Genomic DNA, 17,007 nt, shown 5'->3' on the forward strand with positions numbered 1-17,007 from the left:
AAAAGCAACTAGGAAAGAACATATTAAACTAAAAAAAGACAATAAAGATTAGAGCAGAGATCAGTGAAGTAGAAAACTGAAAAACAATAGAGAAAAATCAAGAACACCATAAACTTATTCTTTGAAAAAAGTTACTAAAATTGATAAACCTGTAGACAAAATGGAAAGAGGAGATACAATTACCAATATAAAAAATGAGAGAGATGACATCACTGCAGCTTCTACAAAAATAAAAATAATTTTTTAAAAAAAGGAAATATTGAGAATGACTTCATGCCAATAAATTCAACAATTTAGGTGACACAGACAACTTCCAGCAAAGGTAGAAACAGGTAACCCTGTAGTTATTAAAGAAATTAAATTTTTGGTTAAAAAACAGAAAGAAACCCCACAAAGAAAACTCTAGGCCCAGATGGCTTCACTGGTGAATTCTACTGAAATCATACCAATTCTACACAAAATAATCAGGCTAAGTGAAAAAAGTGAGTTAAAAAAATGAAGTGACCCACAGGGACAGAAAGTAATCAGTGGGGCAGGAGGCAGGAGGGCTATGAGGGGGACGAGACAACACTGGCACAGCATGGCTGCCGTGGTTGGCATCAACACGGTGATGCTACTGAAGCCCGTGGCGCTGCTATGCCCCAGAGGAGCTCACAAATGCCTCACCCAGGTAGGATGCGCCTAACGGGTCTCTCGCGGTCTGGAAGAGCACAGGCTCGTGGGCAGAGGGCGTCGCCACATCAACAGTCGTCCACGCCACACTGTGTGAAGACCCGCAAGCCACTCGCGTGATCTTCTGGCCTTCTAAGCCTTGCACGAGTGTGGGCTTTCTATTAACCGTGGTCGTGCCATTGCCCTGTTGGCCATGGTCATTGTCACCCCAAGCGTATACCTGTTAAGGGGAACAAAATGGAGTATTTCAACATTTCAGAACATTTTCTTTAAATTTACTTCACGATTCTTGCCGATCACTGTGAGTATTTATGTAATATCAATCCAATGAGTTCATCTACTGTTTTTCCTTTATTTTACAAAGCAAAATGACCATACACAATATGCTCATTTTTCAAGTGCAGGACTTCCCCTTATCCATGGTTTCAGTTACCCTCGGCCAAATAAGGCCGGGAGCCCATCGCGGCAGCTCAAGAGGCAGGGTGGCGCCCACCCTGGACAGGACGCCCTTCCATCACAGGGCCACCACACAGACACACCCACTGAGACTGGGACAATCCGGACACACCAGTTCACCTCCCAGGCACATCTTTAGGACATGAGAGGAAACCCATGCAGACATGGGGAGAACGTGCCAACTCCACTCAGACAGTGGCCCCGGCCAGGAATCGATGTTTTTTCCTTGTCAATGTTATATTATAATGACAAACAAAATGACATTATTTGCGGATTGGCTATAAGTACACAGTTTGGTACTATCCGTGGTTTCAGGCATCCACTGGGGGTCTTAGAATGTGTCCCCCACGGATAAGGGGAGAACTGCTGTAATTCACTTCCTGGCTTTAAAGAGTTAGAAGGTATAATTCATTTTTAATTCATTTTGATTAAAAACCAGTATGCTATCCTGTTGTCATCAATGAATTTCTAAAGCTATAATGTCCATGGGCCTGTCATGGTACGGACTCTCAAAGCAGGAGGAGGAGTAACACTGACAAAGGTAATTTTATTTCTAAGGTCTTCCCATGAGCTGTCAGTTTCTGAAGTAAAACACTGCTCCTACCTAGCTGTAGGGGCCATTGATGGCCACCAGCTCCTCGTGGGCTTTCGAGTCAGAATGCCTGCTCTCCAACATGCGCCTGGTGGCAACCTCTTCCCACCCCCGTCCATGTTGACAATTGGGCAGGGGGCAGGTATTCACAGGAACACAGTGGACATGCCCCTTCCTGTGGTTCTTCACATAACAAGACCCATCTCATCTCAGCATGAGCGATACTGGACAAGAAGGGCTTGTCATGCCCTCAGCTTACCTGCCCTGTGTCTGTGACTGCCAGGCAGTGCAGGGCCCCGACGGCCACGTGTACAATCTTCTTCCCTCGCAGTCCTTCCACCACCTGCGGCTTCCGTACGTGCACATCGGAGCCGTGGCCCAGCCGGAAGTAATCCCCCTTCCCCCTGCGAGGAGCCACACACACGTTAATGTACGGTGACAGTCTGAGGGCGCTCCACAGTGAAACACTCGCTGCCAACGGCCCTAAAGCCAGCTCAGCAATGTCATACAGTGCCCCGCTCTGGGGTTACGTGACAAGGCAGGACCCTTAATGTGTATTTCCCAGCATGTAAGTTACTGAGGTAGGTTTTCATATAGAGATTGGAAACATGATAAACATCCTTAAATGCCTCTTAAAAGTCCTCTCCACTGCAATTCTTTCTCCAGCTGTCTCTGGGCATGATACTCGGCAAAGGCCCAAGGCTAGCTGGGTGCCCCACTCCTCTTTGATTTAATAAAATAAGCTTCCACAAGAAACACACATGCACTTTTTCAAGGTGAAAGAAACCAGAAGTGTTTCCCGCCCATCTGATCAGCAGGCTTCCGGTGAGGTTAGAAAGCAGGAGAAACTCCACGTAAACCTCACCCACACAGGGAACTCAGTGGGGCTGCGGTGTCTCCAGCGTTCTTTTCTAAACCACCCAGTCATATGAAATTTCTTCTACTGTTACCAACCCCAACTCAAAACAGATACAAGGACAGAGATGACTGGGTAGTAAGAACCACCCCTCCGAGGCCCCCACATACACGGCCAGTGTCAGGGAGTTCACCTACCACGTCCACACCACTCCCGACTTGGTGAGTGCCAAAGAGAACTGAGCACCACACTCAATCTGACACACCCCCTGGCCGTTCAGCCTCTCGATGTTCTGAGGGACGTTGCAGCCTTCACTTCCTCCCCGGCCCAATTTCCCAAAGTCGCCATCACCCCAGGAAAACACCAAACCTAGGTTTAAGAAAAAGGTTCTTCAGGCCAGCATCTCACCACATCCCCCCGGGACCGTGCTCAGGACGGGAGCTCACCTTCATCAGTCAGGGCCAGAGTCTGGGCGTCTCTACTCCCACACGCAACCTGGATCACTCGGTGACCGACAAGGACTTTCACCTACTCGATCACAAATTTAAAAACAGAATCAAGCAAGGCACTTAGGGAAGGAGGGGGATTTGGTGCAGACTGGAAGCCAATAATGCACTTGTCCTAAGAACTTTCCTAGACGCGAAGCGTATCTTCTTGTGAAACCAGCACATGGTAAGCTTTGTAAGCAATGAAAATGTCCATAATCACCATTTTGGGCTTCAGCTGTGTCGTATTGTCCCCGTGGCCCAGCCGGCCATACTCTCCAAGGCCCCAGGTGTAGAGCTCCCCACTGGACGTGAGGGCTGCGCTGTGTGAGCTCCCACAGGCGATGTCCCGGATCCGCTTGGTTTTCAGGGCCTCGATCAGCCGGGGTTTGTCACAATTCCTAAAGAAGATGAAATCGCATTCCCTGTGATCAGTGCAGCCTTTTTAAAGCAGGAACAAAAGGACATCTACACTGACCCACAGCTCCAGATCGACTTAACAATCAAACCTGAAAACAACACGTGAGGCACGGTCACGCTCACGGGTTTTACAACTATACTTTTAGGTTCCGTTTTCATATGTCACCTTCCCATGTACTTTACTGCAGAATAACCATTATCAGCAGTAGCAGCTTCTTATTAGGAAGTACAGGAAACGCTCTTACATTCTACTGAAGTGGCCGAGCTTGCCATCATCACCTTCACCCCAGGAGAACACTTTGCCGTCCACAGTCAGCGCCGTCGCGTGCCGGCCGCCTGCAACATTCACACACAAGTGGGGGCCACAGCTGGCGTACAGAAAGCTCACAGCATAACCTCCGACTGCCTGGCGCGCAGCACGTGTTCAGTGAGTACGTGTGGATAAATGAGCAAATGGTGTCAACTTTTCAGGGCAACAACTATATAAAATAAGCCAACTGTTTTTAAACGACAAAGTTTAAATCCTAGAAAGAATTTTACTTGCAAAAAAAAGGCAAAATAATGCTATTTATTATGGGGTTCCTGTTGCGCTTAAATACCTAAAAGATCAAAGTCAGATGGAAAAGTAAAAACAAGTGCCCTAGCAACAAGGCACATTATCAAACGCCGTGGCAGCTAAGCCTCTGAGAACCCCAGCAGGGGCACGATTTGAGCCCACGTGGCATCATTCGTGGTCTTCCCATCACATCAGCTCCTGTCTCTTCTTGCACTAGCCACCTTCCCGGCCACCCACCCACCTCAAGACTGAAGACAACCGCCTTCACTGGTGTTTCCTCTGTCACCTGAGCCCCTGCCAGCTCCTGGGCTCCCAGTCCCCGCCCCTCAACATCCCCAGAGAGGATGGAGACAGAGGTGATTCTGGGAAAGAGCTCTAGAGGGGCCGAGTGACTGAAGAAACGCCTGTCTTGTGTTGCCCAGAGCTGCAGGGCCATCTGCCAATGGGGGTGGGCACAGAACTGCCACACTGGCACTGGACCCCTCTCCAGATTTTTCCAGAGGAGAAAAGTAAACGTCCAGCCTGCTCAAGCCACGTTGTCACATGGTGCCAAACCTTAGCCTGTCCAGTTGGCACAAGCTGAGGTCTGCATCTCCCTCGGTCCCCGTCCTCAGAGACCTAGCACAGTGCTTCGAAGTGACACTCAGAAAGGGTCGCTAAACTCCTAACGGCTCTTCCTTATCACTGGGGTTCACAGACACTTTGGAAATCTAAAGAAAGCTACAGGCTCTTTCCCAGAAAGGTAACATCTTTCTGCACAGAGTGCGATAATTTCAGAGATGCTGAGCACCTGGGGCCACGGCTCCCAGACTGAGAACCCTCCTTGGAGGGACGCCCCACCACCGGGAACATTAACCACCACTGATCCCCAAAAAGTCTCATGTGGCAACGACGAACACCCGGATGTCAACATTATCCAGTTTCATTCCTGATAACTAGGTAGAACTTGGAAAAGAACACAGGACACCTCAGAAAACTTTTAGGACCTGGCTGCTCACAGAGCATGCCGTCGCTGTCTGGTACCTGAGTGAAACATTTAGGGGGCCCTGGCTGCTCGCAGAGCATGTGGACTGCGCTGGTACCTGAGTGGACGGCCACCTTCTTGACCACATAGCTGCTGAGCGCTGTGATCTGCCGAGGGATGGGCACCGTCCCGCTGGCCATGCCCAGACCCAGCCGGCCGTTCGTGGCTTCCCCACAGGCGTACACCTTCCCTTCCACGGTCACTGTGAGGAACGAGAGCAAGTGAGGCTCATGTGTCACAACACAATAACTGCATCTTTAGTGCTAAATATAATTTTAAAATGTTCAATACTAGAATAATCATACCTGCAAACAAACTTTTGGAACCACCAGCCACCTGTACTGCATTCAGAGTAGACAGTGTCTCAGAGAACGAAGGAACCTTTATCTAGAACAGGATTATGTTTTAAACAAAAGAAGGAAAAAGGCAGTTTTACTTCCACTTTTCAAATTACAAGTAACCTTATTAGATGATTCAAGGAATTGTTCATTTGTGTGATCATAATAACCAAAGCAGTGATTTTCTCTTAAGGATACACAAGAAAGTATTTTAAGGGTAAAATGATATACTAAGATTTACTTTAAAATAAACAGGGATGGGGCTGTGTAAAAAATAAAGGCAAAAACATGACTATTTGCTGGTGACCGGTGAAGGTGTGACGGGGACACCGGGGCTCAGGTCCCTATTCTTCCTATGTGCACACACTGCGCGTCTCCACGGTGAGAGGTGAAAAGTGAGCTACACATAATGTGAGATAACAAACATCTGGTAAGCTACGTCTTAGGTCAGGTCCTGCTCATTCTTGTTGATTCTGACATTCCTAAGAAATTATGCGCTTAAATGTCCCACTGTAGATGTATGTGATTTCATCTAAAATTCTTAAAGCCCCTAAGAAACCTTTACACTTCCGTGTCAGAAACTATCCAACAGTCACCACTACAGTGGAAGAAAGGGCTGCATCACAGCATGGGGCGCCAAGCCATCCTTTACATGCAAACTCCAGCAAGGGCCATGTGCCTCGGCCCCTCCCAGTCAGCCCCCAACCATCACCACTGACTCCCAGCTCACTGCCCCCTGCCCACTTCCAAGTGGGGTCCAGGGCTATTCAAATAAAGATAAAAGTGTGTTGTGCTTGAAGAGAGACACTTAAAATAAACCTTCTAACTTTCCTTCCCAGCTTCTCAACAAAGCAGGTAACAAGGGGTCTGCCGTGGTGAGGTCTCCCAGATGCTCATCTGAAGAGAAGCTTTTTCTAGGCACTAAAGCTTGGAGGACTCTGTTCTGTGGCTCCTCCGGTAGGAGACAGGGACACCGAATTCACCCCTCATTCAAAGGCATCCTTTGTCGTATCTACTCTTTACATCACGTCTTGCTCGTCTCTGTGCCTCTGCGGCATTTTTTATGCATCATTTGTTCATGATAGGCAAAAATGTTTATTGTAGTGAAAGCCAAAATAAATTCGCTTTTCTTTTTTGTAATTTTTCTGTAATTGTCACCTATGTGCTTGTCAATCTTTTCAAAAGTGAATTTTCTAGTTTATAAAACAGCAATAATGCAACTACACCTACAGTGTACTATTTTCCCCAAACAGGCTTTTCGGAAACTAAATTTGATAATGTCTGTGGGGTCATGTCAAGAATTACTACAGAAAAGTCCATTTAAAAGACAACACATAGAAGGTAAAGCCAAAGTAGAAACTTCCTAAGAAGGCTGGCTGTTGCTGGGCTCCTCTGAGCCAAGGGCACCAGCAAAGCTCCCCCTCACTCATGTAGTGAGAGTGACACGGGGACTTCAGGCAGGGGTACCTTAGAGCCTTTCAGCCCGCCCAGCTGGTCCTTGTCGTTCAGTCCCCACACAAACACTTTGGTTCTTATGCTGGCCGCCGACTCCAGCCCCGCAGCCTTCTTTCTAATAAGGCTAACCAAGGGAAATAAAGAGAAACACAAGTCATTTAGCACAAAAATTTCAGAGGTGAAAGGAAAGCAACCTCACACACACAGTTTGCTGGTTACTATCAGAAACTCTTCAAGTTCTGTTTTTTGTTTGTTCATTTGTTTTAAAGATTTTATTGGGGAATTGGAGGAGGGAACGTGGTTGGGGAATCGGGAAAGGGGAACAGGCAAGTTGCTGTCCTTTTGTTCTTCAGTCTAGTTGTGGAGGACGTTGCTTCACTGGCCCATGTTGGTATTATCATTGCGCTCTTCCTGGCTAAGGCAGATGAGTCGCCAGCCATTGGATGGCCGCTCACAGCAGCTCATGGCAGCTCACGGCAGCCCACTGCAACAGGGGCTGCAGCCTATGCAGTCGCCGGTGACTCACGGCAGCCCAGCTCCAGGTCGAGCTGTTGCTCACCATCTTAGCTATAGAGGGCACAGTGTCACTGGCCCATGTGGGATCCAAACCAGCGGCCCTGCTGCTCAGAGCTCACGCTTCCAAGTCAACTCTTAACCAATGAGCCACTTGGCCGGCCCTTCAAGTTCTCTTTTAATAAAATCAAACCTCAAGTACACACAGGAATAGTGCGCCAGAGGATCACGACTTTAAGGCAGCATGGTACCTTTCAATGTCTTTCATTTTGGTGGAGACCATTTGTGACACACCATGCAGTAGTTTCTCCCTATATGCCAAGTTGAACGTAACAGCTGTTTTACTGTCTCAGAGCAGTTTGCGCCCATCACCATGACACACAGCTACGGACAGACATGACTGGAGAAAACATTGGCTAAATGGCCTGGAGCCACCACTAGGACTGGCTCTGGCACAGTGTCACTAAAGCTAGACACGTGTTTCGTCATTTTTCCCCAAAGGAATAATAAAGTAGATGTCACTGTGCGACCTCTGAGGCACTCTAACACAGACACACATCCCAAAGCAAAATGCCTTTCTTTCTTTACACCGTCTGCCCGCCACACTGGTCAGCTGGGCTGGAGGTCCCCACATCCCTTCTCTCCCGGGAGGCCTGCCCATACCCCGGGGCTAGCAGCTGGCACTGGCCACCTTGCTCGTTCATCTCCAGCCTGCCCTCAGTGGGTGGCAAGTTTAATCAACAAAGCACTCCCATTCTTAAACTTGGTGAGTTAAACTTCACTGTTAAATTTTCTTGGTTGACAGTGTGATGCCGAGGCTAAGCGACTGCTTCTTCTGTGCTTGAGGCTTTGACTTTTGTGTGCTTTGCTCTGTTTTTATAAGTTACAATGGATAACTGAAGGCTCCAGAGACTAGGTTCCGGACAGGTAAGGTTCCTTAAAACATGTTATATACTAATGAATATTGACTTTAAGGGATCAAAATATCATGGTTTGGGGACAAAAATGTAGGGAAGCTCTTTCAACTCATACCAGACACAGGAGAGCAAGCACATGCACACAGTAGTTATTGAACTACCTCGTAACATATGTTTAGCCTAAAACATGCAGAGGACATCAGTAGTGATATCCAGGATGTGTAAGGACTGTTACCAGTTAAGGAACCCCAGTGGGAATGGAGCCAGTGGGCGGTCGGTGTGGGCACACCCCGGCCGGGCCTGCCCTGTGAGAGACTGCCTGGACCACTCACTCCCCTGGGAGTTATTAACTAATTAATGATGTCTAACAGGAAAAACCCCATTGCATTCGGATATCCAGAATGTCTTTTGTTACTGTATTCAATTATGCAAAAATTTCATCAACGAATAAAGCTCAAACTTTTTTGGTTATTTCATATATACAGTAGTACATGTACTAATTATTTTTGGCCAATTCATTTTAGTAGCTATTGAATAAGAAAATGCCAATCTATAATCCTTTCTCTGAAAAACCCCAGTGACTTATTTAAGTGAACTGGCATTTTCCTTAATGTGATGTATGCAGACACCATCGGTTTGAACTACATCACATAGTATAACTAGATTCTGGATAAAGCAGCATTATCCATACTATTCTCTTTTCAACTTCTGTGCAATTTTCCAAAATAAAACAGGACAGAGTCCAAACCCACAATCTCAGAACCTGAGAATGACCTCATTTATCACCATAGTTGCCACCCTTCATGACCAAGAGAATGGCCTAATGGAGTGTGGACTAGTACATCACACACAGAAAGTGCCCAGGGCAGGGGACAGTGGCCAGCAGAGCTCAGCCAGCACTGGAACTCTCTGTGCAAGCATCGGGGACCCAGCTACACTGGCAATGCAGCATAACAGTCAACTGATTTCATAGCTTTTCACGTAGCAATTTCATTTTTGGCAACTTAATAGGAAAATACAACTTATCTGAGTGATTTGAGTGTACTTAATGCTACTGAACTGCACACTTAAAAATAGTTGCGAAGGTATATTTTATTTTTTTTATGTTATGTATATTTTATCATAATATTGGGTTGTCGGAAAAGTCATGACATATTTTTTCTATGTTTTTCGTTGCAAAAATACGTCAAGACTTTTCCAACAATCCAATAAATTCTTTACATTTAAAAGCAAGCAATATAGGGCCGGCCGAGTGGCGCGATGGTTGAGAAATCGCTTGGGACGCCAGAGGGCCCCGGTTCGGATCCCACATGTGAGGGCCAGTGACACTGCCCTCCACAGCTAAGATGCTGAACAACAGCTCAACCTGGAGCTGGGCTGCCATGAGTCGCCGGCGACGGCGTGGGCTGCAGTCCCTGTGGCAGTGGATTGCCATGGGCTACCGTGTGTGGCCAGCAGCCAGCGTGAGCGGCCAGCAGCCGCAGCGAGCGGCCGTCCAGAGGCCGGCGACTGATCTGCCTCGCCAGAGAAGAGCGCAATGATGGTGCCAACTTGGGCCAGTGAAGCAACGTCCTCCACAACTAGATTGAAGAACAAAACGACAGCAACTTGTCTGTTCCCCTTTCCCCAATTCCCCAGCACTGTTCCCATCCCCCCAATTCCCCAATAAAAATCTTTAAAAAAAAAAAAAGCAAGCAATATAATACTCGGCAAAAAAGACCTTAAAACATATACCATTTCCAAAGGAAAACACAATTAGGGACATGTCAAAAAGAAAACTATAAGGATATATACCAAAATATTAACCGTAGTATTTCAGGTAGAAAAATTAAATATTTTTATTTCCCTTTTTTAATGATATTTTTCTAAATACAATGCATTTTGACAGAAAACATTTCCCTAAAGTTAAGTCACTTAAGTTATAATTTTTGAAAACGCAACTAAAATTTACCAAACATTCCTGTGAGTCCAAAACAACTCTCATTATGAGACGCAGTCTAATTAAATATTTACTTCTGAAAGTCAGATTTTTGGAACGAGCACCAGCAAAAACACATGGCTCTCACCTCCCATTGCTGCCTTTCTCGTCTTCCTCCTCTTCGTTGTCAGAAGCTAAAAAAGGAACGGCAGCCACGTCCTCCTCCTCAGCACGGATCCGTCCCAGAAGGACGAGACCATGGATTTTACAGTCAATCCCCGAGCTCCGGCACTGCTTTATCGCAATTTCAACGAACCTATGGTACTGGACACAGAAATAGTGAGCTGCAGGCTGTGTGGGCCAGAGCACACGAGGCGCCGTAAGTGTGGGCAGGACGGCTGGGATGAGGACTGAGCCATTTGCTGCGAGTCAGGCACTGTCAGTTCACAAGGCACAGGACATCGGTTTGCTTAGAGAAATGAAATACTAGACAGCCTTATGGAATGACTATGAACCTTTGTCTGAAAGCTTTCTTGAACCAAGATGTATTAAGGAAGAAGTTAAATGTCAGATAGTTCACACAGCCTCCATAATTGTTAAAACATAATAAAAGTATCTGAATACATACAAATAAGAGAAAATAGTACAAAGAGCCCTGTGACCCCATCACCTAGTTGAACAATTATCAACGCAGGACCGCTTTGCTCACATCTGGATTATCATAAGAAAGTTCCAGGCAGCATGTTGTTTGAAAACTTTAGTACGTGCCATTGAAATAAGGGCATTTAATAATATATCCACATCGCTACCACCACAGCTAAGACAGCAATTCCTTGTATCATCTAACGTGCCTGCCGTGATCAAATTTTCTGGCTGTCTCATGAACACCTTTCTACTGCTGGCTTGTTGAAACGGGACCCAAGCAAGACGCAGCCTCTTGCTACCTTTGTTGTCGTCTGTGAAAGCTGGGTCTCTGTCCTGCAATGCCCACATCCTACACTGGGCTTCAGAGCACCCCGTCCCTGCTTCACATGATATTAACGGATAATAGGTGTGCTAATGGTGCTGCAGGTACATTTTTCAGTCCTAATTAGAGATGAATATTGAAGTACACGCTATTGACATAAGTTCACGTCTAGAACTTGTTTTTGAACACTTTAGGAGAAAAAAAATCGGGTGGGGGGGGTAGATAGTAAAACATGATTTGCAAAAAAGCTGGTAACTGTTGGAGCTAGTGTGGGTTCACGGGGGATTTGGCATATTTTCTGTATTTGGTAGGATAGAATATCTCCGTAATGAGCCATTTTTACAGGAAAGGTAATTCCAGAGGGTCCAGTCCCGTCTCAGGTCTGGAACACCCTAGTTGTTGAGTTGGGGGGAGGGACGAAGAGTGAGTGGCTCATGAGTTCTGATGACTCTCAATGCTTCAAATTTCTCATATAGATGACATGCACTGTTTTGTTCTCATCAAATACTACACAATAAATTGTTTTGAATGGAAAATCTATTGGATTCCAGTTAACACACCTTTTATGAATACTAATCTTGGTTACTGATTGAATTAACTCTGTAGCTAATGGTTTACTTAAAATGCAAAAATATTCAGGAGTATAGTTAAAACATTAAATAAGTGATATTCATTTACCTGGCAATAAGTTAACAATAAAATGCACTAAAATTCAATAATATCCTTTTTCAGAAAAGCTCAATATTATCTTTCATTTTAATAATTTGCCAGTGTAGTCATTTATTCATACCACTGGTACTGATTATTAATTAATCAATCACTATATCACAACATAGTGCAATGACATTCAAAAATAAATGAGTGGTGTCCCACAATTCCATCTATGAAGATCGGAAGAAAATAAACAAAATAAAACCTCTGGTGTATGCCAGGCTGGACCATCAAATCAGGGACTTTGGGGAAGGAGTTGGTATACCCCAGAGACTCTGGATACAAGTTATTAACCTTCCACCCTTGAATAAATTAACCTAAGGCTGGGAATCAGCCTCTTTTAAGTAACACACTGGGATCACCTTGAACTTGTCTGCCCTTATGTGGGGAGACCAAAATAAATAAATAAAAATCACGAATGGTGAATTACATTTAATAGTTTAAAAGTAAGCTCACTTACAACAAGCATTAGATGAATAAAAGATCAATTATTTGATAGCTTTATCCACCCTCATTGTACCACTTAAGTAAGTGTCCTCATGTGACAATAGTGCAGGTAGCACAAAAAACTATCTTAATTTGTATTATTTTAAAAATATTTATTAAAATAGTGTTGACATCTGTGTGGAAAGAGTTGAGAGTCTCACTTCTCCACGGTATAGGGGTACTCTTTAAAAGAACCTTCACTGATTCTCTCAGCAGAATTTTCAAGATACAATGAACTTGGATGTATTGTGAAAATTACCTTTGTACCAACTGAAACAAATTGATACTCAGCACCTCAGGACACGGTCAGCACCTCATGCCAAATGTGCTGACAAAACGCAACTTCAGTGTGAGTGGTCAGAAAAATCGTTGCACACTAATAGACACTTAATGAAAACACCCCTGTGCCAGATGCAAAGAGCAGCCTGCCATGCTGGCAGCCTCTGCTGGGGCATTTACCATGCTTCTTACCTAAGTGGGAATGTATTCTGTTTCCCTTTCAAGCTAATCTGATAAGCAGTAAATTCAAGTTGTGTACATGACAAATTTTAAAATAAACAGAATTAATTAAGGGGAGAAATGGGTTAAATATTAGTACAGAAATGGTCAGAAAGGTCATTGTCATCTGCAAACCATCAAAAAGGAATGCATTCACACCACTTACCTCTGTGCAGTCGTTCAGAAGCGGCACCGTGGTATCAGTGGGGTTAATATTGATTGTCTTTAGTTCGATTAAGTTATTTAGGGAATTTCCACCTAGAAGAAGAAGAGGGGTCAAGGAATCAGACAAAGGAGTTTTTATTACGTGATAGATCTTTTCTGAATGAATAGTTACCTGACACCACGACCAGGGACGGCATGTAGCTGCTGTCAGCAGGGTCAACTATCATTTTTAATCTATAAACAAGGACATCTGGGAACATCTCCAAGCGAATCCAATGCTTTAAAAAAATGCACTCACGGTTAGTAAAAATTCAGCTACTTAAACAGTATCACGAAAGCGCAAATCTACAGGACATTGTTAAAATACGTAATGTGGCCTGAAAGAGAATTTGTGGTTAAGCTGGCAGAAACCAGAATACCTGGCCCCATTACTAGCTCCTTAGGAGTAAGTCCCACTCTAAGCCCAAGAAAGAATGTGTTTAGACTCCTGGTTTAGGATGGTCCCTTCATGCCCACCCAAGAGTGGGTTACAGAAAACATGAATCGAGAGGGAGAAGCCCCTTACTCCAAGTCTGACCTGCATGTCCACAGGGCATCACCCACACGTAAGTGCGAGTGTAACCGCATTCCAAAGGCCAACGTGTTTGCTAGAATGTGACACAAAAACGTCTAACCAGAGTAGACTCTGAACTCGTATATTTCACGTGGAAAATAAAAAAAAAAGCACAACCCTATCACACCCTCTACTATTGGTCAGTTAGATAAAATGCTACTTATGTTTAAAATCTCTAACAATGAAAATTAGACAGTATATTTTAAATAAGTATGAGCTAGAATATATAAAATGAATCCTGGCAGCTGCCATCGCAGCATAATCTAGTAGGTTTTCAAAGTTCACTTGGAAGCTCTGAGAGGTAAAGCCATATGGATGACGTATTTCTGGAGGTGCCCCCATATCACACTACCTTCCCCTGGGAGCCAGACGACTGCCAACAGGGCTCACTGCCGTCAATGAGCCGAGAAGCCTGGTTCACGGAGGACGACACATTCAGGTTCTTCACCATCCGGGACCAGCTGTCCAGCAGCATCCCAGGCTGACTGCTGTGACAGCGCTTCAGCTGTTTTCCAGAACGGCCACAAAAGATGGCAGACTGTCCTGTAACAGCGGTCAAACAGAGTTAGTGCTGTAGGGCAGCGCCCTCACAAAATAAAGAATATCACCCAGTGACGAGCTCCTTTCTTCACGAAAATAGTACGTTTTCATATTAAAGTAAGACAGTAAATACCTAAAATGGCTTCAACAAACCGACTCAAGTTATTTTACACCAATTTATTCTCATAATAAATTGTGCAAAGATTTATCCCATGTGACTCTCTCGGGCAATATCACAGTGATGTATTTCCAGGTGGAAGCCTAAGTTAAGCTGGGGGAAGTGCAGTAACAGTGCCTACGGAAAACATTCTTATTAAAAATGCTTTTGCAAAAACAAATCTGTAAAGACTTCCTACTTCCACTAACGGCAAATCTGAAAATTCATCTACACCCCCCCTGCCCCTGGCCCCAGAACAACAAGGTGAGGCAGGTGAGGAGGTCAAGGTGGTGAATGCCTTAGTGTCCACACTAATTACCTCATTGAGGACATAACTGTTCTCCCATACCTGGCTCATTGATCCTGCCAAACGTATGCCTGCTGTTGTGTTTTCTGGTCTTGAAACATGTTTCACAAAAGTCAAAGTCATCACAGTTTCTGCATTTGAATCTAGACCCGTTGATAGGAAACATCTGACAGCCATCGCACCTATTTTTAAAACAGCCATTGAGCCGATAAGAAAAGGATGAGGTCACCTATTAAACGTCATTCCAAAGACAAGCACTTCTCCCTGACAAGCCCAGCAGCATAAAAATAGAACTCACGTGACGCCAGGATGGACACTAGGCACCAGCTCCATCTCTGCCAGCAGCCCAGTCCAGTGGGACTGCTGAGGGAAGTCGACGATGACATCTTTCCCATTGGCACTGAAAGCTAAGACAGAACAGAGGCTGCCTGAACCATTGTCCTCACCAATAAAAACCCGAAAGTGAAATTTAAACTGTGCCCAGCCACATCATATCAGGTCTCTTTTAGAGACAAACTAAGATCCTTCTGGATGAACCAGCATGTGATGCCAGTCAGGGATCAGCCTCAGAATAATGCAGGCAGGGGACAGGGGGCAACTTGGCCAGGAGGTGGCCACTGTTGACGCAGGTGTGGAGGGAGGCTCATCATACTCTATTCTCTACTTCTGTGTGTTTGAAAATTTTCCACAATAAGAAAGTTGGTTTGTTTTTAATGACACCAGGTGAAAACACTGTATTCAGTAACTTAGGGAATAAAAACCATTCACAATGTTAAAAGTCTCTTGCCCTTTGGTGAGAGCACTCTGCTACTCAAAACATTAACCTCTAAAATTTATCTTTGTTTTGATTTGTAAAGCTTTTAAGAATCTCTGAAATAAAGAAAAAGTTAAACTAAAGTGAAATGTTAAGTAAGCCATTTGTTCTTCTGTGAAACAAGGCAGTATCATCACTGTGCCCGTTTCCCATGTCAGCTGCTGGGCAGGAGCAGCAATTCCTACACGGCTCAAGCAAATCAGAACAGGATCTCTGTTTGACACTGAAAGAGTTTAAAGATAAAATTAAACCACATGCATATTTAATTATGTCTCATGCAATTGTTAAAATGGTCATACTATACCTTTTAAAATACATCATTTGTTTGATCTGAAATCTCACTAATATCACATTAAATATAAACTACGGAGAGTTTTGTGTTTCCAGTTTCTAACTCCCATCATTTGCACATTTCCACTTCTTAAATTTAGTCCTAAATTTTTATACAGCTAAAAAAAGAGAAAAGCAACCTCTCTCTGACCACACTCACACACAGGCTGTCAGGTTCAACGTCTGACAAAACATCAGACAGACCACCCTGTGACTGACAGATCAAGACCTAAAAACGAAGCCCCTCTTTGGCACATCTGATCAAGTTCAAGTCAATCCAAACCACAAAAACCAGTCACCCCCGTCCCGACTAACATGCACACGTTTCCTTGCCAATCACAGCTTCATCTTGGCTCCATTCTTTCTGCCCTCCAGATAATATTTATTAAGATGCCCATTCTCAGAATTACTCACTTTCTTGAACCCTTCCCACAATATCCAGCACAAACCCCATCAGCCCTTGTGACACCCGCCTATGACATGTCCGTTTTCCAGGGTATGTGTCCTCCCCAGTTACAATGAGTTAATGAACCTGACTCTTCAACGACAGGTGTGTCCCTGTCCAGAGCACTGACAAGCAAAAGAGCACAATTTATATACCATGAGGCTTTCTTCCCACTTTTTTTTCTTGCCCTTGAGTGAAAAACATAGTGAGTTTACATTAGTTGATGAGAAGCGAACATCTGGAATGTTATTTCCTAGGTAAGGTTACCTTTCACAACCCCCACGCTCTGATGAGTCACGGACCCCCACTTGTATTTTGGGGTGGTAACTGAGGCTTTGACGCGAACTTTATCACCAATCTTGATGTGAGAAGGAGAACTCGGTGGAGGGTAGCCTAAAGGTTCCAGGGATAAATGAACAGTAATCAGCACACACTTCCGGGGACTCTCTCTGATTAAGAAAGAGGCAAAGGACTTAAGGAAGGATGCACTCACCTATAAGTTCCACGTGAATGTACCTGACCCAGTAAGTACCTCCTTTCTGCTGCCAGTCGCACTGCACGTTGAGGTCATGTAATCCATCTCTATCCAGTTTGATCACTTTGCCCACGTCTCCTTCACACACTTCTTCATACGTTCGGCAGCATCTCACCATCATTCCCACCTCGAATTAAAATGAAGTTAAAAATCCAGCCCAGTGTATACAATAGACGAATAAACAATTGTAAGTAGCATTATCCACTGCTAAAAAAGGATTTCCTCTAGCACCCAGAG

General features: G+C 44.8%; 1 protein-coding gene across 1 annotated transcript in view; it reads right to left on the reverse strand.

Moving 5' to 3' along the window:
• Positions 1-17,007, reverse strand: part of HERC2 (HECT and RLD domain containing E3 ubiquitin protein ligase 2) — a 156,464-nt gene that overhangs the window by 42,066 nt on the left and 97,391 nt on the right. The window contains exons 48-64 of the mRNA XM_019628905.1: positions 16,729-16,897; positions 16,503-16,628; positions 14,945-15,053; positions 14,689-14,828; positions 13,995-14,185; positions 13,202-13,307; positions 13,031-13,122; positions 10,351-10,526; positions 6,867-6,978; positions 5,367-5,448; positions 5,120-5,263; positions 3,727-3,817; positions 3,285-3,462; positions 3,023-3,104; positions 2,774-2,945; positions 1,980-2,124; positions 667-892 (exon numbers count right to left, since the gene is read on the reverse strand). Of these exons, the coding sequence (XP_019484450.1) occupies positions 667-892; positions 1,980-2,124; positions 2,774-2,945; positions 3,023-3,104; positions 3,285-3,462; positions 3,727-3,817; positions 5,120-5,263; positions 5,367-5,448; positions 6,867-6,978; positions 10,351-10,526; positions 13,031-13,122; positions 13,202-13,307; positions 13,995-14,185; positions 14,689-14,828; positions 14,945-15,053; positions 16,503-16,628; positions 16,729-16,897 (2,341 nt within the window). The remainder of the gene's footprint in view (positions 1-666; positions 893-1,979; positions 2,125-2,773; positions 2,946-3,022; positions 3,105-3,284; positions 3,463-3,726; positions 3,818-5,119; positions 5,264-5,366; positions 5,449-6,866; positions 6,979-10,350; positions 10,527-13,030; positions 13,123-13,201; positions 13,308-13,994; positions 14,186-14,688; positions 14,829-14,944; positions 15,054-16,502; positions 16,629-16,728; positions 16,898-17,007) is intronic.

Source organism: Hipposideros armiger, unplaced genomic scaffold (assembly GCF_001890085.2).
Source record: "Hipposideros armiger isolate ML-2016 unplaced genomic scaffold, ASM189008v1 scaffold_814, whole genome shotgun sequence".
In the NCBI taxonomy this organism is placed as follows: domain Eukaryota; kingdom Metazoa; phylum Chordata; class Mammalia; order Chiroptera; family Hipposideridae; genus Hipposideros; species Hipposideros armiger.